At 38.4% G+C, this 22,331-nt stretch overlaps 2 protein-coding genes across 6 annotated transcripts in view; one reads left to right on the forward strand and one right to left on the reverse strand.

Moving 5' to 3' along the window:
* The window catches only part of LOC139117469 (atrial natriuretic peptide receptor 1-like), a 294,651-nt gene extending 274,744 nt beyond the window's left edge, over positions 1–19,907 (forward strand). For all 4 annotated transcript variants that reach the window (XM_070680595.1, XM_070680593.1, XM_070680592.1 and 1 more), the window contains exons 10-21: positions 6,126–6,230; positions 6,572–6,643; positions 7,263–7,434; positions 7,989–8,144; positions 11,492–11,660; positions 12,935–13,090; positions 13,561–13,684; positions 14,640–14,708; positions 14,992–15,169; positions 15,780–15,878; positions 16,122–16,213; positions 16,635–19,907. In XM_070680595.1, coding sequence (XP_070536696.1) covers positions 6,126–6,230; positions 6,572–6,643; positions 7,263–7,434; positions 7,989–8,144; positions 11,492–11,660; positions 12,935–13,090; positions 13,561–13,684; positions 14,640–14,708; positions 14,992–15,169; positions 15,780–15,878; positions 16,122–16,213; positions 16,635–16,742 — 1,500 coding nt within the window. In that variant the 3' untranslated portion in view covers positions 16,743–19,907. The remainder of the gene's footprint in view (positions 1–6,125; positions 6,231–6,571; positions 6,644–7,262; positions 7,435–7,988; positions 8,145–11,491; positions 11,661–12,934; positions 13,091–13,560; positions 13,685–14,639; positions 14,709–14,991; positions 15,170–15,779; positions 15,879–16,121; positions 16,214–16,634) is intronic.
* Positions 19,908–20,707: 800 nt separating this feature from the next.
* Positions 20,708–22,331, reverse strand: part of LOC139117470 (atrial natriuretic peptide receptor 1-like) — a 65,210-nt gene continuing 63,586 nt past the window's right edge. For both annotated transcript variants that reach the window (XM_070680597.1, XM_070680596.1), the window contains exons 20-21: positions 22,219–22,310; positions 20,708–21,623 (exon numbers count right to left, since the gene is read on the reverse strand). In XM_070680597.1, coding sequence (XP_070536698.1) covers positions 21,543–21,623; positions 22,219–22,310 — 173 coding nt within the window. In that variant the 3' untranslated portion in view covers positions 20,708–21,542. The remainder of the gene's footprint in view (positions 21,624–22,218; positions 22,311–22,331) is intronic.

The following is a 22,331-nucleotide window of genomic DNA, read 5'->3' on the forward strand; positions in this document are numbered from 1 at the left end:
AATCGGATATGGGGACGTGTCGTAAGGCCTTGCTGACTTACGAGCAAAGGTGACCCTGTGTCCGTCAAGCGTTCCGTATGTTAATTTCGGAGACCTTAGATTTAGAAATCAAAGACCCGGGGCCATTGAGTAACGTATTACTTCTGAAACCATGGCAACGTCCTGTCTTCCGTGATCTACACAATTCTCCACCGCATATCTCGATATAAGAATTTTGTACCTGGCGCAGCTTTGGTCATCCTGTTCTTGTGCTATGACCTTCAGCCAATCTTTCTGAATCGATGTACTCACTTCACTACCGAGATGTCCCGACACCTTTCTGTTAATCGATGGCGTGTGTCCGAGAACTGTGATACTCTTAAATTTAGACATTGTCAAGCTGAATCCATGGCCATTGATTGATTATATAATGAAATTTTATGTGCGTCCTTCACGGTGAAAAAACGGAAGGAGACAATATTGAATGATGCTTGATATACAAATATGAGAACAGGACCCGGTGCGTTAAAACATTATCTTACTCTTCGCTTGCAATTTGATGTATTTGTCATCAGTAACTTATAAACCTGCATAATAACAGCATTTTGATTACATAATGAAAGCATCTAAGGCTTTCGTTGTGTTTTTCGCCGCAAATGCAGCTTGTTTCTACAGCAATTAATGATTGAAACGATAGCTGTATAATATTTTAGTGCCATTAGCAATATAAATGTGTGTTCGCTGCAATCAATTATTTACTGTAATTGGTTGTGCGCACTCACCCATCGTTTGTTCGTTGCCGCGCACTTTTGGCGTGTAATCTGTTCTCTGACGCCTCGCACAGTGCGCAGGTTTCTGTCCATACCGGCAGTTCGTACAGTCCCGCCTCGAATTGAATTTGCAACCTATCCCCTGATGACCTCTACTTCTTACATGTGCATTATTCATTATAACGTTGACAGTATTAATATCAGAACAGATATAAATCACACCAGAGACATAAGTATGTTTTTCAATGTCATTGGCGAATGCTCCATCTGTCCTTGTTTTCAATAATTAATAATGTGCACTCCTATTTGTGTCTTTTCCGTATTTACATCCAAATACCACTTAAGTTCGTTAGATTAAATCCATTTAATCCCACATACACCTCTAACTTTACGTTTTTCTGAAGAACACAGGAATTCGAGAACTGTACCATTTTTCTTGAACAAATGAAAGCAAACCAAAATAAGCGCATATTAAGTCAGTGAATGCAGACATTCTCGGCGAAATCAAAGTTTCCTAAATGAGGTTGTCGTCGATAATTTTGATCTGTAGTGTTTCCAAGACAATCGACAATCGTTTACAATTTAAAGTTATAAACTATCATTTTCAATCTTTAGGGAAATTATTCCACCGTATTGCAGAATAGACAGACAGACAGATAGACAGATGGATAGACAGACAGACTGTAAGCTTTCTCAACCGTGACAGCATCTCTTGAGAAGTCTTCTATTCAAACAGATACAATAGGTAGATGATTGCTGGAAACGGGGACGCGAAAGATAATCCTACCGCTAAAGTGACCGGATCGCAAGGGGGCGCTTTACTACCATGCCATTCAACCTGGTCGCTGCCCCGTTCCGAACTAATGTTCGAATATTCTGTACCAACAAGTAATATTAGCAGAGTGCTATTAGAGAAATAATCTCCATAAGGTAGCCCCATGGTACAGTTCACACTCAATTGCACTTTCCACAATCCAAGCTATGTTCACAATGCCTGGAACATATCTAAAAGTATCAAGTGGCGCTATTCTTGGTTGTCACATGTTATTTTATCTGTAATTTGATGTTATCGAATGTGTCTGTAACAAATCCTCGAGAAAATGACTATCCATGACCTTTGTTGTCCATGATACAGCTCTTTGCGGGTTGAGAGAGAGAGAGAGAGAGAGAGAGAGAGAGAGAGAGAGATGAGAGAGAGAGGGAGAGAGAGAGAGAGAGAGAGAGAGAGAGAGAGAGAGAGAGAGAGAGAGAGATTATTTTGTGTATGATGCTAGATTTTGAGCCATGTTTTCACCGAAAGGAAGCGTAATAGTTTTCATCGCCAGTTAGAACAGTGACAAATATCATGATGCATTCGAACTAGACAATCGCCCCATATAAAAGTCAGAAGGGAAGCTCGTCCAGGCTTGACCCAGCAATGTAAAATATTGAATTAAGTTACAGGGAGTTGATGACCGACATTGTGATTAATAGCTTCACTGGAGACTACCACAATAGTCTTCGATACGTTTACACGAAAGCGGTGCACTAATGACAAATTCTAGTCTGCCATAGGTAGATACGTTCGCGCCGTAAGGTAAATTTAGGTCATTATAGAAGTTTCCCTTGTCACGTTGTCACAACGGTAAACGGTAAATCTTCAAACAACGGCTAACATGTAAAAACCGAACCGCACATCTTCATGTCACATTGATATCAAAAACTCAGTCGCAGAAATTTACGTTAACAAATACTCAATCTATAAACAAAAACGATTAAATATGGGCATGGTGATTCGTACAATATTCTGCTGGTGAAAGCATCGAACACCCTAATCATACTACATTTCCAGATCCCTGCCTCTCTACCAGCTGTACAGTTGTTATTTTTCGTGCCAAATCTAGACTCAGAGATATATTACGCCATTTTGGTGTAGTCGTATATCTAACGCAGAGGAGACGATTACAATTTTCAAAATTAGAAGTACACCTCACTTTGGTACATTTTCCCAAGTTACATTACCACTTTACAGTGAGGGTGTATTTAATATCGACTATCAGATAATGAGCCTCGCTCTCCCTCGGGCTGACCGCCATAATCGTGTAATTGGCGTCAGTGTGTCCGTGTGCGCCGAACGACAGACCGCCGAATGTAGCTGCACTCGTAGAGTGTGGTACTCAGTAACGCATCGTTTGCATACTAAGCTTTTACTTCGTGTTCACCGTTGTAGTGATGGTTGCATAAGTCTAACCTTTGTGCTTTTTAGTTTATATATTTTACAATTCATTAAAAAACATTACTCTGGAAAATTTCTTCGATACTCATAGGTTTATATTTTATGTGCGTTACTACGTAAGGGGGTGACATTTCTCATTGCATGAGCAAATCTTTCTCTCCATATCAACTTTCAGCCAAAGCTAACAAGCTGCGTAAAATATCAAAGCATTCAGTGTTGCATTTTGCTATTGTAACAAAATAATGTTTAATTTATGCCGACCCTCTTGGTAGTAAGGTTTATTGCAAATCAAAAACGACAAGTGCACTTCACCCTACATTCCACGGGAAATTAAACAAGATGCCTGAAATTCACTTTTGTTGTAAGAGCGCCTTTAAGTTATCCCGCTTAAAGTTTTAAAAATGAAGTCGAATGCTCGACTCACTGAACATTTTCCGGTTTATCATGCTTAGTCTACGCTTCTGTCAATCGTTTCAACTTTGTTTCGGAGTGTGTGATTTTAGATACTTCTCTATCTCCGAAGAAGGGAAGATGAGCGCGTCTTTTTGTCACCGATGTGCGTGGATTGTAAATCGCCGCTAATGGGCACCATTCTAAGTATGACAGTCCGAACGATATTTTGGTAAACCAACTTTGCATTTGATGTCTTTGACCCGGTGTTGACCCCTTTCAGTACTAGTCAGACCGTCGCCATGTTTGCTTACAACCTAACTATTAGTAAAGCTATTGAGTATTATTGATGTTTCCAAGAACCTAATTTTGTTACCACGTCCACTTAATAGATGTTGTCCATTGCAGTTTTTATCAAAAGTGTCTGCTGAAGGCTCCTTCACGACATTGGTTCGGTACATGTTTATTGAATGTTGTTTTAACATCGAGCCTTATATTTGCATACTGCAGTACAATATCCATTTTCTGTTAATGAATATTTTGTTCTTTAACTGTGTACACTTATACGATGTTCAACTTCCCCTTACGCTTATTTTTTTTCAAAATATCTATATAATTATGAATTTTATGTTTGAATCAATGATTCTCATTCAAATGTTCATTGAAATTAATCGTTATTTCACTGTTTGCGGGTTTGATGATTCTGTTCTGGGTACAGTAGGCCTACACTTCTATAACGGTATATTGTCTTCTTTCTACCATTTCACACAATTAATAATCATGTTTTTTAGAAAGTAAAAGTGTGAATCACAATCTATTCTTCTTGATGAAATGCGTAGTATGACGATTTATTTATTTGACAAGAAGGCTAACTGATTTTACTTGGTCTTTTTATTAGCAATTAACAATGAGTAATACTGCCACCACTTCTATGCTGTTACAGTAATTGAGTTGAACAATTTCAAGGATTTTTGACAACAATAAATTGTGTAATTCCGTTCCTTAATGGTGACTTTTTAATTGGATGAATATAATTTCAAAGATATTGACTTGTTGAAACTTATCAAAATTTCAATTTTCGTGATTCGCTATGATGAAAACAGTCGCAAACCTGTCTTTTCTCATTTTCATTGTGCTTTTCCTGACATTGCCTTACGGGTAATAGAAGTCCACACCGCCAAGCACATGCACTACGAATACCTCCTTAAAATCTAAATATCTACTTTTAACACGTGAATCTAAACGAAACGAAGTGAATCGGGCCGAGAGCCTGCATTTTGCCTTTAAGTTTAGCGCCTATGCAAGCAGTTTTGTCCACTTGCAGCACGTACCTTAATTCTATTCGACCGTGAAAAGATTTCTGACATGAAAATTTGAAACATTATCTCCATTGGCGACAAAGTTTTCTTGTATTTTCACGTTTTAGTGGGTACTTTTCTGAATGCGATAGCATTGTTCTACTGCCGATGTGTCGTACTCTGTTACAGTCAATTCGGCGCACGTGATGTTTCCGTCCTGGAGAAAATGTTCCCAGAAGGAAAAACACGCTTTACATTTGTTCCTCGTCTTCAATTAGTTCACGTTAAGGCTATCTCGATCACTACTGTCCTCCGGCATGCTATTGGTTTTTTAATCCAACATAGCATGAGATAATGTTAGTCCACGAAAAGTTAGAGAAAACCTTAGAAATCCAGAGAGTAGACGGATAAGTACCATGTTCCCTAAGGCAAGAAAGATCCAAGACACTTAGAAGGTCCCTTGTTTGCAATAAACGGACAAAGCTTGCGTCTTTTCATTTTCTTTGATGGGTTTTCCACTCGACTGGTTGAACCATGCTATGAGATAATACGAAGTAGACAAGCCATTACATACATTTGGCTCTGTTCCAAACCTCTCTTCATTTGTTTATACTACTGTTCTGCGTTCGATTGTGCCAATGCTGCAATTTTTTGCTTGAAATTATATTTTGGTTCAGTTTGATGGTTTGTGAATAGATAACGTTACTTTAGGCTGTTCGAAAAAGTAGCAGTCACCTTAGAGACTAGGGTAGTACGTGTCTCTAAATCGAATTCGTTAAGCTTTTGCTTCAAGTTTCCCTGCTGAAACTATAAATCATTCCCTTTCGAAAGAATGCCGGGGGAGAGGGGGTCACCGGGTAAAACAGTTTGCTACTACAGGTCCTGTACCCAGTATTTACAGACACTTGAAATTCAAGCAGGGCCGCCATCCCCGTGTTGTCTCTAAGAGGGAAAAGTTATATTAATTCGACTTTCACATGAGCTTCAAAGTGAGCCCTCACAAAGTGCTTGACCAAAAACGTATTGTGAAAGTTGAGATTACTTGAAGAATATCTGTCCCGCATTTGGATTCGTTGGTATAGGTTGTAAGTATTGCAGGTTCCAAAGGTTTTGACGATAATCACATGTCATTTTTCACTGATTCACAAATTCTAGTGCTACTTTTGAGGATTGCCAATGGCAATGTAAAGTCAAAAGGCAGAGAAAGTGTTCCGGTTTTTAGAGCTTGTTCTATTAGATCATACATAAGTGCTGCCAACATTCCATAAATTAAGTGAATAAATGATTTCTTAAGACAAAAATATAGTTATAGATATCTGGCTACTGTTGTACCTGGCCTCATGTCGGAATGTTAATATCTGCGTTCTGTTACAGTGGGGTTATCGTCAAATTAATATTTTCGCCGGATCATGTACAAACATCGCACAAACTGTAAAAAAACACTCACGTGTGTGATTTTGCACTGATTTTCAGATGAGAGATATCCAGCATGATCACGTGACCCGTTTCATCGGCGCTTGCATAGACCCACCAAATATCTGTGTTCTGACGGAATATTGTCCAAAAGGGAGTCTGCAGGTACGGTGTCCTCATGTTGGGTTATTTTGTCGTATCCTTAGTAACGCGTTGGAGCATGCTTTTATAGTAATTGAAGGAAAAGAAAATGAAATAGGACAACTATGGAAATAAACACTTTGAGGCAGACAAAACAGCAGAGCAGATGAGCTCTGTCAGACCCCATCATCGTTAACGGACGTTTTTACATTTCACCAGCGTCTCATTGCGTCATCCACTAAAAGGGTTCGCTTCCGTGAAATTTTTTTGTTTTCCAACCGTAAAGTTATGCACATGGCAAATTAGAGATTCTTCAGCTAATGGATGCCTTCATTGGATGCATTGCTTGTAATTTGCTCCTCTAGGACATTCTGGAAAACGATGCCATCAAGCTTGATTGGATGTTCAGATATTCATTGATGTATGATATTGTAAAGGTGAGTTTTGCCTTCATTTGATGGCAGTAGAAAATACTGTGGTATCCTTAACGTTTACTTTACATAATGGCATAGAGAAAGAGCTGAACAACAGTCTCAGCCACGTCTAAGATTTGATCGTTTGCAAAAATAAATCCCAACTTAGACGGATAACTCACAAAGCTTTGTAAAATAAGTGCTTTAAAAGTCCGAAGCAGATAGTATTGTTCATGTACATTAAGATGATGGAGCTGGTACACAAGTAACGTTGTCAGAAAGGTTAAAGAAGGCATTTACTCGAGCTAGTGATCAATATTTGATTTAAGTAAAAGAGAATTTACTCACTGGAAGAGATACTGCGGGTGTACGGAAATGAAATAAAACAAGCGTAAGAGTACATCAGTGTTTGAGAACAAACGCGCATAATCTCGACAAGGAGATTTTGATCTTGAGTGTAACATGCCTAGCAAATCACCATGGATATGTCGTTTGTTTTGAATACAAAATCATGCATTTTATCACCTGTACCATCAGTGAGGTAAACCATCACCGTCAGACAATGTGGCGACAACACTATAGACCCTAGAGAAGCGATGGCAAATTAAACACAATACTACCGATCTTTTATATTTATTTCCAGGGTATGTCCTTCCTTCATAGCAGTGTTATCACTTCCCATGGCAACTTGAAATCTTCGAACTGCGTAGTGGATAGCAGATTTGTGCTGAAGATCACCGACTTTGGGCTGAACCACTTTAGGTTGGAAGATGACGAATATGACGAAGAGTGTGGTCAGCATCAATACTATCAAAGTAAGGTTTATTCAGTTTAGATAAACTTGTTATAACTCAACGTCAACGTAGCAGGTGATAGTAATATCCCATTTCTAATCCTAAATTTCCAACCCATCGCCAACCATCCCCACCACTCGCCCCCCCCCCCCCGCTGTTTATGTGAAGGCAAAATTTCACTGATATCAATTAAAGTTTTGTTCATCGTAGTTCTGTGAATATTCTATTGTGAATGAGACCAAGCTGTAAAATCTAGCACAACCAGGGTTGCAGCTCACTGCCCAGGATGCAATCGTACATCCTCTCCCGATATCGATAATGTCTCAAAAGTTGACGGTTTGTTTTTCCCACAGTTCTCTTTGTACGAATTCATTAAAAAATCAACCCGTATCTCGTACTAAACCTCTCCACCGCTGCCGTAGTACAGCCAACTCGATTAATGTGGCTTTAAATTACCTTCACCTTTGTATAGCATCAGCCTGATCATACAACGGCATTACCGCATAAAATACCTTGAATCGCTGGCTTACGGACGGAAAATGCTTTTAAGAATTCTAATTTACTTCTTTTTTCAGGGTTGTTGTGGACGGCACCAGAACTACTTCGTATGAATTCACCCCCTTTAGGGGGCACACAGAAGGGTGATGTGTACAGTTTTGGTATTATTATCCAAGAGATAGTTCACCGATGTGGACCGTTTTATGTATCACACATGGATCTCTCCCCGGATGGTAAGGAGCAATACTACCTTCAATACAGGCTGCGAAAATATATATTGAATGTTTTCTAAAACGCAACATAACGTTTAAAAACGTTCCTCACGTTTACGTCTGAAAAGCCGTGAAATATTCTCCTCTCGAATGTAACAAAACCTGTCATATTGCAGTCATGCGATGGTTCTCGGTTTTAACCCTTTCACCACCATGGTTTGTCCCAAATCCATTGTTTTCTATGGTAAAGTTGGACCTGTATACAGGGAACTGGGGGTGAAAGGGTTAAATTCATAGCGAACTCTCACTCAGCTTTCAAAACTATCGATTTTCAAAAGCAAGAATAAGACATGACATTCTTAACTCACTGACGTCACACATCCATTTGTTCGCATTAGATGGCAAAGGATCACCCTTATGTTTTCGTTCCCTGTGTAATGTCAAACTCTCCAATCTTCATATTGAACAATTGTGCTCTTTTCTAGAAATTTCTATGAAAATACAAGCGATGACAGTAATACCTTAGGCTACGCGTATCTGAAAACGTGTAACAACTCGTTTAAATGCAATAACTATGAACACACGCCCATGGGTTATGGCTCTAATGGACTAAGGTCTTTACGAGAGCCTCAAGGCTTACAAACCAGTATTATTGCATTTGCACAATTCGCAGGCCTTGTACTTTTTCTCAGAAATATGATACATCCAATTTGATTTTGTGGATAGAAGCCAACGAGTCTCCCACGCGTCTTACCCTCTAACAGCATCCAGGTTAGTCAATGATATCAGGGCCTGGCCTCGTTTTCCCCGGCATCTTCGAGAAAACCTATCAACATTCCACTTTGCCTTAGTTAACAAAACATACAGCGGTGGATCACAGCGTTAACAGTAGGCGTGCTACTGTCTCGGTGATTAGACCTTTGACATGCCTTTGTCAAGTTGACTCGGCAACTTCTGCATAAATCCAGAGGGCCCCCGCATAAAGACAAATGCAGATAGAAAACATTGTGCACGTGTATGTTTTCCCACTAAACCGGCGAATAATGGGAAATAAAGTTTTTTTTGTAAACAACTATATGTACCATAGTCAACTCGCTCTTAGTCTTCAGCTGTATGTATTCGTTCTTTCGACTTGTCACAGAATAAAGTCAACCACCAAAGAATCTAGTTCACATTATGATTTTCGTCTCAGAGTTGACATATTTCTTAGCTTTTTCGTCGACTTATTATCAAATACTTCGGTCAAAATGCGGCAAATTTGGACTTAATTAGTTTTATCATGTATGTATGTATGTATGTATGTATGTATGTATGTATGTATGTATGTATGTATGTATGTATGTATGTATGTATGTATGTATGTATGTATGTATGTATGTATGTATGTATGTATGTATGTGTGAGCGCGTGCGTGCGTAAGTGCTGCATGCATGCATGGTTGTATGACTAGATGCTGGTGAGCATTTGTAAACGTCTTTTGTTTGATATGAATCATTGAATTTTCCCCTTTCACATCGATCGAGTTATCTGCTGGATGCCGTTGGACATGTGAAACCTTACCAACCCTTGACATGCATATAGTGCCCATGGCACACACTTCTACTGTCGATAACCGTTAACATACAGCATTCAGTTAGAGTTATAACCTCGATAAATTGTCTCATTTATCGTCATCAAATAAAAATACTAACAATTAAGGGCGCCAGTTCCCTCGATATTACACGAAAGTCAGGATCCCTGACCCCGCCCTGAGCAAAGACCAACTTTGAAATCAATGTAGAAGTACTTGGTCAAATGTTCTTCACCGCCACATCTCTCTCAAGTACGTTTTTTTATTTCGTGCTCTAACTCATTTTCGTCTGTTCCTGAGGAAAATTAGAGGCCCTTCAGATGGAAACAGTTTGCTTGTACGCGCTAAATGGACTGAAGGGTTTCATCATTAGGAGCGTAATTGGACAACAACGTTGGAGTAGGTAACCGCTGGAGGAACATGTTTGATATACTGCATCGATATTTGACAAATGAGGCTACTTTAAAGTTTCGCGACCGTGGAATGCATACATTTGGGTCATTAGCGGCTATTTCTGATGTAGATGGAACCACAAATCAATAGAAACTTTGTCCATATTTGTGCTTTTATAACGTCTATTTCTAATTTCGGTAATAATGGATTTGCCTTCGTTAACGTTGCATGGATACACTCCCCTCCCCGCCAGCTCATTTGTGTTTGTGGGTTGAAAGGCACCGTGCAGTGTGTTTAATTTGCTGCTTGCGAAAGTTCGTTCCAATTTCCCCTTCCATATCTAAAGTTGGAAAGTCTCACAAACAACAAATTGGAGATACGAACTTTCAAAGCACGTTTTGTCATATCCTGAGAACTCGTAGTTGCTTTGTTCAATACGACTTCTCGCCGAACAGTGAGCGTACGAAACATTTGAAAGAAACGCGTGAATGAATTAGGGTGTTCATAATAAGACATTGTTAGCAACCATGCATCGGATTTTTCTCGGATAATTTCCCCTTCCTGTGAAGAATAATGAACATAAGTACGCAACAGTGTTATAGAAATACATTTACATCGCCAGCGACGATTCGTTGATTACGGAAAATTCGCACTATAGTATGACAATTGCAGCTTACAATTATCGCCTACAATTCCATGCCATAACGGAACAAAATCACATTTCCATACAATTTTGACAGACTGGTTTTCGTAAGAATTTATCGATTTCTACTTCATTCTACAAACTGTTATCTCAAAGTAGAACTTTGCTGTCGCCCTATAGTCTTCAGATGGTATGACGTAAATACTCAGTTGCGTCATCCTATCATATAACAGCAAACATGTCATTGAAAATACATATAGATACTCTATAAGTAACATTATATCATACCAGTATATTGATGGCGCAAATACAGCGATCTGATTGGTCGAGACGCGAAAAGAACCGTGGTATATTGGCGATATACCACGGCTGGCATATGCGACCGCTCTCAGGTTGAGTAAAAATCCGTTTTTGACGTTCCATGCCAGAATTTCAATATACTGTATGATATAATAGTAATAAATCACACCCGGCGACGGTATGCCACGAGATTTTGACCAGTTCACTCCATATATGCACTCGCTATCGCTCATGCATGTCGTGAACTGGTCAAAATCCCGTGGTATACCATCGCCGGGTGTGCTTTATTGTTTAAATACACCGTACATTATTAAGGTCAGTAATCCTTCCCCTTGAAACTCAACAAACTAAAATTCATTTCTAGAGCCTACAACTTTCCCCTCATAAGAAAATAACAATAAGCTCTAGGTACTTCCCAAACTACGTTTGGTAACGGACGTTTTCATGTCATCATATTTCTAGTGATCGTTAATAAGGTCAAAGCTGGTCACAAACCTTACTTCAGACCCAGTGTTGATAGATCCACTTGTCCAGAGGAACTCTACCCTCTGATGGAACGTTGTTGGGCAGAAGATCAAGCCGAAAGACCTGACTACAGTTATCTCAAGTCACAGATGAGAAGACTGAACAAGTAAGCGAATGAAATGAGCTATTCGTTCTGTAGTGCTACCCAACTTACAGCAAAAAACAGGATGGTTGGACAGTCTCATATACATTACGTTTACTTTTTGTTACGTGACACACAAGTTTTGTAGATAACATTGTAGATAAAAAGAACCGACTCATTTGAGTGTCTGGATAGAACACACAAGGGAATTGCTAAATTACTAAGCTACTGCAATAAAACTGCTTACACTAATTAGTTTCAGCTGTAGCCAGCTGGCAGATTGGCGTGTAGTGTGTTATATTATAAACTGGGCAGTTTCTGTTTCACCGTGGCCACTTTAGTGTTGACCAAGGTTACTTGATACAGACAAAAAAATTCTACTTGTCCAAAGGCAAAACTAGCTCTGTCTGGGGTTGTAAATGGAAGTTTACGATTGTCACCCTGTGTTCAAGATTAAGATACAATGTAACATTACCATCACTGGTCCATGTACAAATCTTGTTTATTTCAACTTCCCCAGACAAACTGTCTGCATGGGACATACAATGTTGTCGACTTTGCCAGCTGGATACAGCTGAACTAATTAATGTGAGCAGTTTTATTGCAGTTCACTGCAGTAGCTTAGTAATCTAGCAATTCCCTTGTGTGTTCTATCCAGACACTCAAATGAGTCGGTTCTTTTTATCTACAATGTTATCTACAAAACTTGTGTGCCACGTACAAAAAAGTAAACGTAATGTATATGAGACTGTCCAACCATCCTGTTTTTTGCTGTAGGGCTGACAGAACCACTATTGTCTATTCGTTTCAAAGACAGCGACACATCATAGTACATTTTGAGATGCATCGCAAATTTACTTTGTCATATTTTCCTAAATGATCACTGATCTCTGCGATTTTTCCACAGTGTATTGTTCTGCTTACGATTATTTGTTTATTTATTCATATTTTTATTTGTTTATTTATTTATTTATTCATTTATTCATTTTGGTGTTCGATGGCTAAGGGTAACCTGCAACTGTATTTAATGATATACTACATCAGTCTTACCCACATATCGATAACTGCCATGGACTCTCAGTGACTCTCCCTTTCCTAACTGAAAGGTCATGGTCAAGGTGGGGTGGGGTGCTAACATTTATTCTGTTTAAAGAGTCTGTTGGCGTAGGTTGTTTCTAGATTTGCTGATAGAATTTGAATATGTGAAAGATTATGATCCCGAGGGCACTCTTCGCATGGAGACAGGTTTTAACAACATTCCGGGAAATTAATGCAATTTTTTCTCGTTTTTGTTGCAGGTCCAACGACAGTGCCACTGGAAATATTTTAGACAATCTATTGCAACGAATGGAACAATATGCAAATAACCTAGAAACTCTAGTGGAAGAGAGAACTGAGGCTTTCTACGAAGAAAAGCGAAGAGCAGAAGAGTTGCTGTACCAAGTCTTGCCAAAGTACGTCAATGCTATACATCAATTTGGCAAGATGCAAGCACATGCTTATTTTGCAGCTGTGTTTGTTCATAGACAGTCTTCCCCCTCTGCTGTCCACCGTGTTTGTTGCAAGCTTACTGACCTTCAAGCCTTTATTCATCGCTGCTCAATCTTGTAACTTATCAGTATAAATCGAAAGTATTCTCATCAATATCTGCCCAAACATGGCATGATATCTGGTTACATCTAAGATTTTGTAGATAAGATTTTATCTCAAAGTAAAAATAAACGGCTTATTGCAAGTGGTCATCAGTAGACGATATTGATAACGGTTCGACTGAGGTGGCCTCGTCTGATTGTACACACCAGATTTATTGAATAATGATTATGGACACTCGCTTGGTTTCATTTCCTTGGCGTCTGTCTGGTACAGCGTCGCGGTCTGGTAACTCTGATCTGCGTACTCAAATGTAAAAGTCATTTTGTTGCAGATCCGTTGCGGAGAAGCTGAAGCGAGGAGAGACAGTTGCCGCTGAGGCTTTCGAAAGCGTCACCATATTTTTCAGTGACATCGTGGGCTTCACCAAGCTTTCTGCAGCCAGCACACCCATGGAGGTAAGTTTATAATTGTGTAGAAATAAACCTAAAGTCGATTCGATCACGGATGGACTACAGAGACTTCAGTGCAGAGATTGTCATCTGTCATGGTTTACAGTTGGCTTACATGATCTCTGTACAGTGACGTATTACCACCTTGAGCCGCCGCAGGTTTGAGCGATATCTAATTTAATTACTGATCGCATGACATGACTGAGAAAATGATGTTTTCGAGTCATATCGTTATATTGTAGGTCTCCCTCATTTGTCATGATACATGATTTACATACATGGCCGTCTTGGGACGAGCGCCATCAACAGTTAGATAGTGATATTCCCTTTTAAAAAGTAGAAGTCACAGAGGGCAAATATTGAATATTCACTTTGAGTCTGACGAATGTTATTTTCAGCATTGTTTTCTCTCAGTGTATATTTTAAACGTAGACTGTTGACATTAATCATATTTAGTATTCATTGGAACGATTCGTGTTAACTTGGTAGATAACTCTCGCAAATTTTATACAATCAAATTTTAAAACCAAATTTTAAAACCACTCACTACCAGTGAAAGTGTTTAGTATATAGTCCACATTATTCGTATTGTCATGCAGTTTGCAGTAGTTAGCGATACAAGCTTTGGATGGACGAGTACATCTTCGTAGAAATTCTCGAGTTGCATTTTGGTTGTGTCATTACCGAAATAAAATAATTATCAAAAAGGTCGCGGTATAAACGCCGCATTGAATATTGCTCTGACCCAGCGAACCTGTCCATATGAAACGGAAGCAATTTTATATATAATAATGTCATAACCTTTGCGTAAAATTAATCTTTGTAGATTTGTTTTGACCTTTGCCTAAGATTAATCTTTTATGAATTGTGCATAACTGATGTCTATGTGGGAGGTGAACAACTGTAACTCTCCCGTAAGATTAATTTATGCATTAATATTTTATGAACTCTTCCTACCTAGGTTGTGAACATGTTGAATGATCTGTACACGTGTTTTGATGCTATCATCGATAACTATAATGTATACAAGGTATGTATAGTTCATTTCACTGTGAAGATGATGTCTATAGCAGCCCTGCAAAGCACACCGTTCAGACATCGACAATTACCCTGATGCCAGTTTTGTACGCAAAAACTTGCAAAAACGATGGCGACCGTGCCGTACATTTTGAAAGCTGAAGGTGACTCATCCCAAGACTCAAAGATCTGCATTTTTGTTGGCAGTTTGCCATTATTAAAATCAAGTTGCACGTTGCTTTTTTGGTTCAATTAGATTAACTGTGGCGCTGATATCTTTCTTTTGAACTTGCCAGGTTGAAACCATTGGCGATGCCTACATGGTGGTGTCAGGATTACCAATTCGGAACGGAGATTTCCATGCCAGGGAGATCGCAAGGATGGCATTGGCCTTGCTCAATGCTGTTGTCACGGGCTTCAGGATAAGACACTTACCTGAGGAACAACTGAAATTAAGAATCGGCATTCATTCAGGTGTGTGAGTTTTTCATCAGTTGTCTTCACTGATCTTGGTGTATTTATACAGGACTGGGAGTACAAATTTGTAAAACTGTACCAAGACACACAGTCGTGTCATTACAACAAGTGACCGAGCCGAGTACGAGTGTACCTCTTTCTTACGCAACATTTGCCACCAATATGTTCAAATGGTAGATTTTTAATATAAATTGTTGTTTAACAAAGCATTGTTTAAGTTGATCTTCCATACATACTTACAATAAATACAGGTACACGAGTGCCGATTAGTGGACAAGTCTGAACATTTAGTTTTCGCGGGTACAGAGGGCGCTTAGCAAAGAAAGTTCCCTATCCCAAACCCAAGGATCTCCAAAGGTTTCTATTGTCTCGGTGCCGCGGTGTCCACTATCGAGTCTGCATCCACAATATAAATGTAATCTTGTCACATCAAACAGACTGTATGAAATGCAAATCAAAATTGTGTCTGGTCGAGATAATTGTAAGGGCTGCCACGCAATATAAAGACCTTTTGAAATCGTTTTACTTTACGAGTACCTGTGATATCTGGAATCGTTCATCACCGTATTGAATAACAGTCTTTTCTGTTGATTAACACGCGATTCAGGTATGGTCTGTGCTGGTGTTGTTGGTCTGAAAATGCCGCGTTATTGTCTGTTTGGTGACACCGTCAACACTGCATCCAGAATGGAATCAAATGGGTCACGTAAGTGCCAAAAGTATTTACTGGAGATGATCTCCCACCTGGAAGAATAAAACATAACGTACACTGTTCGTTGAGGTTTTTATCGTCGTATGTTACAACATTTTCATCTAAACGTAATTGATAAGATGAAGTTCTTGATCATCGCCATTTCACAGAGTAATTACAACGTCTATTTTGAACAAGAAACTGAACATTTTATGTTAGTTATTTATTCATGTATTTATGTTTACTAATTTATTTCAGCTTTGAAGATACACATGAGTTCACAGACCACCGACATCCTGAGGAAGTTTCAAACATTTAAAATCGAACTACGAGGAGAAGTTGAAATGAAGGTAATAATTTTATGTAAAAATAGCACAAGTTATAATTCCCAGTGTGCTCGGGTACGGTTCGGAGGAAATGTGATATTCAGCGCTTTTTTGTCTACTCAAAGGAGATGAACTTTAGAGCTGTGGATGAAGAGCAATAATGATACGTATATTGCCATGTAACCATATTATGATGTTCTGCAACCTCATGACGTCGAGTATCGCAATAAATAGCTATCAAAACGCACTTGTTAAATTACAAAAACTGTAACACGGCATTATCATTGCTCCGTAGCCTTTGCTTTCTGTGCTTCCCGTGAAACGGAAAGCGCCGATGACAAGGCAGATCCATTGGCACGTAACAGAGATCTATTCAAGTTGGTACCTTGTCTGGGAGTCTGTTCCCTGTCCTAAATCCATTACCTGGTCTTCTTTGAATTCACAGGGCAAAGGCAAGCAGACGACTTACTGGTTGCTTGGGGAGGAATACCAAGAAAAGAAAACGAACGGTATCATTCCGCGTCCAAATGGCCCTCTCATTGATCCTTACTAAGGATTTATGAAATATAAAAGTCAACCTCAGCGGAAGCCGAAATTTTCGTCTTAAATAAAGTTACTCAACAATTGGAAAAAAGGCCCAGCCATTAGGGAAATCTCATGTATTGCGTGTAACGCTCGGACCAAGAAACTGGCCAGATTAAGTGACACATCAATCCCATGTCTATTGAATTCTCAGGGTGTACGGCAAAGAATCTGCTAATGGGAAGAAACAAGTAAACCGGAAGTATCATAATAACCGGAAGTCAGTGTTGGCGCAAGTCAGGACGTGGTAACATGATGCTACATATTTACATGGCATTCATTTTGTCGATTTAGAAATGTAAATAATTAGTATGACTTAACGATCAAATGAAGCAGAAATGAATATTGAACAAATCTTCTTGGATGTTTTGTCATGTTGTATCAAAAATGGCATGACGTAGAAGAAACTTATTGTATTTTTCTTTTTAAAATGCATTGGAATGTGTTTATCGATGTTGTAGCTTTTTTATAAGATAGGAGCGTACATGGCGTAATACTTATGAATACCGTCACTACAGTACAGTACATAATATGAAATATCAGTAACGGGACAGCATCTACAGAATCTCGTGTTCTCTCGTGTTCTCTCGTTTCCACCTTGCTGTTCTGGCACAGTAGCAGGACCCGTGTTACGTGTAGCTGGACATATTTTAAACAGAACGTTAAATTTGTACATAATAGAGACCTTGATCTGCCGGTAATATATAAAGTGTTGATGTACGATGTTGTTGTTGTTTACAAAGTGTAAAAGGTCTGGGTAGAATTAACGTGCTGCAGTCGTAGCTGGTCAGTCTGTGTGTCTTGTGTGTTCAATGGTAGTCTAAACTCTCACTTCGACTTTAATATTCGGCTGCCATTGATCTTAGTTTCTAGAGGCATGTTATCCTATGCTATGTCAAATTTCCAGATACAACTTTCAAGAATAAGACGAGGAATCACAAGCACACAGCAGATTCATGCAAAACCGATACTTTAGAAATAAATGAAGCATTCCATTTTGCCACGTTTATATCACCAGTGTATGGAACGATACTGATTTAAAAACAAGCTATTTATTGAGATTGACTTGATTTTTTTAATCAGAAGTATTTTTGCTATTATTCTCATGTAGCGCTAGCATGAGATTTTAAGGTCGGTGAAGTTTTCTTCTTGTTAGAAATTCCTTATACTTTTTCAAGTAAAAATGCACTGGCTGAAACAGAGGATTGTCCTTCAAGGGTCGTCTCATACAAAATTGTCCGCTATCAGACTTTTAAACTCAGTTTCATAAAATTTGAATTTGTTTACGTACTCAAATTAACAAAAGAAGGGCTACGGGGGAGTTGAATTTGTCGAATTTGTGAGCGGCTACCAAATGCATTCAGCATGGTTGGAAACAGCGCCCCCAATCGTTCCAAGAGGTAGTGCTATCGTACTATATGTAGAATTTCTTTTCCCGTTACATTCGCTGGTCTTGCAACAGCGTTATTTTTCATAGTTTCCTTCGTCCATACAGAGAGCTTTACATTTTTAAAATTTCATGCAAGTTTCCTCAATTCAAGGGTATCCATACAAATCAATGATGGTATTACCTCGTATTATTTAACGGTGTCATACTTTTGACAATCACTTGGATGTTGTAGTGGGGTTTGATCATCTGTGACAAGTATGTTTCGCCACAGACAAAAATAGACAAAGACAGGCTGCTGTTATTTATAAGGTTTGATTTTTATGTATTCAGTTTGCAAATTATAAAAAAGGGCTTTCCTGCCAATCTACACTAAAATTTTGAAAAGAAATCGTTTTCAATACCCGAACTATTGTGATTTTACTTTTAAATATTACTTGTACGTTTTCCCAAACTTAATTTTTTACAAATATTTTATTTTCTCTTTACTCAGAATTTTCACAAAATACCTTATAGCTTATTGTAAATTTGTGTGGGAAACGTTTCCTTACTCAAGATTCACAGCAAAGGAGTTGCTGTTTTTGCAGAGACAATATCTCAGATTTTGGGTTTCGTTGATTTGCATCATGTGGGATTTCATGTTAATGAGCAGCCCGCTGCTCCACTACACTGCAAATCTCTGTGAATTTTTGACACTGGTCATGAAACCTATAATGGATGGATGTGGTGTGTAATTCTATAGACAAAAAACTCCCAAAAACAGCAATTCTGTCCCTTTAGCCATATTATTTTTCAATATTATGAACGGTTACTTAATGTTCGAATTAAACGATGGGTGTGGGGATATTTTTCAAGTCATTCATTTTATTCAGTGTAAAATATAAACCAAGGACTCAAATTGTATACTTCCACCGTGACGTTTTCATGCATCTTTTTGAAATTCCGACGTTTTTTTGTGCTTATAACGAACAGCAAGGGCTTCAAATCTTATCAGTATGTATAATGAACGTATTGTGAACGGTGTCAGATCATGGCATTTATGCTTATTCATTCAAACTTGCGCCAACGATATGAATTTGGCTTCCTTCGACGCCGATAAGATGCAAATCAGTGGTCGTAATGTTTGAAAGTGACTGAAAGTGTCGAATACCAAATTCTTGCAACAGTAAGCTCTACCAATGGACAAAATCAAGTAGGTGAAATAATTTGACATAAAATATACAGACTATTAACAAACCTGTATTATGAAAAATCTTTGTATAAAGAGTGCGTTTGCAATTATTGCGTTTCAGCAGCCGCATGATGTAAACTGCACGACCAATCTACGGCTTGCTTGACGCAACTCTTTTTCATCAAGAAAATCTCTCTCTCTCTCTCTCTCTCTCTCTCTCTCTCTCTCTCTCTCTCTCTCTCTCTTGAGTTTTTAACTTATCATAAAACGGTCTTAGCGAGTCTCAAAACTTTCCGGACAAAACGCAAGCTAGCTTAACCAAGTGAAAATCTAAATCATACACTGGAAGTCAGAACTTTCATGGTTAATACTCTCAATTTTCAAATGCATAATCCAGAGTGTAAATTTTACATTCAGCCTATAGAATTTCATTAATACCAAATGTAGCCTCACTGATCATTTGTCCGACATAAATTAAGATGTGTAAGTTCAAATGAGTGATTTTATTATGTAATTTGAATGTTATAGCACATTTCGCTGTGTGTAAATACAAAATAAATTTAATAATAAAGGTGTAACTTTGTATTATTGTGTAAAATGTTATGCCACACACAGTCTTGAAGACACGAGTTAGCATACGGTCATCATATTTTCAGTATTGATAACTACCACTTACTTCTGGTGAGTTTTGACCACATCGATCATATAAAACTGCAAAAAAAATAAATATTTCAAACGAATGAAAGACAAGTAAAAAATTATCATCGTCTTCTTAGCCTTCATCATTATCATCACTACTACCACCACCACCTCCGTTTTCATATTCATCACCACCACTGTTTTCATCATCACTATCATCATCATCACTATCATCATCATCATCATCATCATCACTATCATCATCACCATCGTCATCATCATCACGATTGTTTACATCATCATCGTCGTCGTCGTCGTCGTCGTTGTCACGAACACCTCAGCCGCGCCGCCGTTATTACTCTTTGCAGAGTTTGATTTATTTACATTTCTTAATGTTAATTTTGAGAAACTTTCACTTAATCTTGAAGGCAAAAGCTATCTCTAGAGGGATCGAGCCTAGCCTTAATCGGTGTGTGATTGTCGTCAAATCCTGTCAAAAGTCAATGTATCCGTGAAAGGATTTTGAATGATTTTTTAAAGCTGGGTTGGTCGTAATATTACTTTCCACATCGTAACGCTTAGAATCAATAGACTGTACCTTTTTTATTGGAATCACTTCGTCGCGTGCAACAGACTAATTTCTCCACGAATGATTCTTGTTGGACGGTATCGCTGATTGACACGTGACACAATACAGAAATATGTAGCTGTGGTTAACAAGAAATCTACATCAAACAACTTAAAACAACCTCGTAATTTTATTTACTTGAAAAATCGACCATGAAATGCAACCCAATAAAGAAATATCAGGTATATTATTTGAAGGCATAATGGAACATGTAAACTTAATCTTAATCCGATGATCCCGCTGTATATCGGAGAGTGTGTTTTGAATTGTGTCTTTGTCGGAGCACACACAATTTAACTTTTAAAGTAATTTCAACCCGATTTGTTTCGGGATTTAATACGACGATGACATTGAATCAACATATTTGAGTTTTCTTTAGAGGAAAATATCAGCATATGCTACCATGGCAAAGCAAAACGTCACTTACGTTAAAGCTTGTTCTGTCGTGTGTGTGTGTGTGTGTGTTATTTCTACATTGAAATAGTCACGCGGCGTTCCTTTGCACAATGAAAGATAAATCGTTGAAGTATTGCCGACGTGTTAAAAACACATCAAAGTGTTTAAACCATACCCATCACCTCTACATAAATGAAAAACATCTTGTGTAAATATTTGAGTAAGCTTATCCAAAATATAACAAAAGAAGTAGCGATGGAGTGAAATCCCTTAACAATTCTACATAGTTTCTGTGTCGTAGATATTGATGTACACACTGCACATGGCCAGTGCAGAAATGTCAAGTTTTCTGCAAACAAAGTTTATCCGATAAATCGACATAATATGATAGTAGTTATACAAAATATCAATAAAAGTTCGATTCAATGATTTAAAATGTATTCCCAGTGAAATATATTCGTCATATTGTCCATGTTTGCTTATGTACAGGGTTTCTTTACATTTTCCTCCCGTTCCTCCAGTCATGACCTTTGACATTTCCCTGCCATCGCTAGGAAAGCTCTTCCGGTATGCTCTCGCCCGTATTCGTGTCTTCACCGAGCAACCAATAAGTTGTCTGCACACCTTTACCCTGTGTTGGTATGTACAAAGAATCACCTACTCAATTATAGTTAACCAGAACATCTCTTCTTCGATAAATGCTTGGCCAGATTCCAATAATAAAAGACATTGTTTTAAAAGACTGGCCATTATAAAAGTAACCCTACCTTTACCTTGTTGGTTTGAAGAATGTGAAAAACTACATTAATTTGAAAACTTCAAACTTGTTCACAAAAATAAATCTAGAATGATGCAAAACTGGCAAGTCCTAATAGACCAGACTTATTTTAAGATGAACAGATTTTGGAATAATATTTTCAAAAGTTTCGTGTGAATTTCGAAATTTAGAGTGAACGCATATATCACATCTCATAGGAATCTCGCGTCCGTGTTCACAATTAATTCTCCGAAGTAAGCTATGCTTTGGTGCATCACACAGGTACTCGGGGAGAGGCCTCTACCACCATTTTTGTCTGGGAATACATGATATGAGCGAATTGCGACATGGAATGCAGTGTGTTGCCATAGTAATCTATTACCATTGCAATAATAATAGAGTAAGGGTGTACAAGGAGTTGACCAGACTGAACAGCAAGTATTGCTTCTTATCCCGTTGCAAATCTTACCTTCATTTCCATTTCACCCCTACGCTCCATACGAAATGCCTTGAAAGTGTTTAAAATGGAAAAGGTACTCGAACTCAGGTGGATTTTGAGAGCTGGAAAAATAAAAAATAAAA

The sequence above is a fragment of the Ptychodera flava genome, chromosome 18 (assembly GCF_041260155.1).
Source record: "Ptychodera flava strain L36383 chromosome 18, AS_Pfla_20210202, whole genome shotgun sequence".
In the NCBI taxonomy this organism is placed as follows: Eukaryota; Metazoa; Hemichordata; class Enteropneusta; family Ptychoderidae; genus Ptychodera; species Ptychodera flava.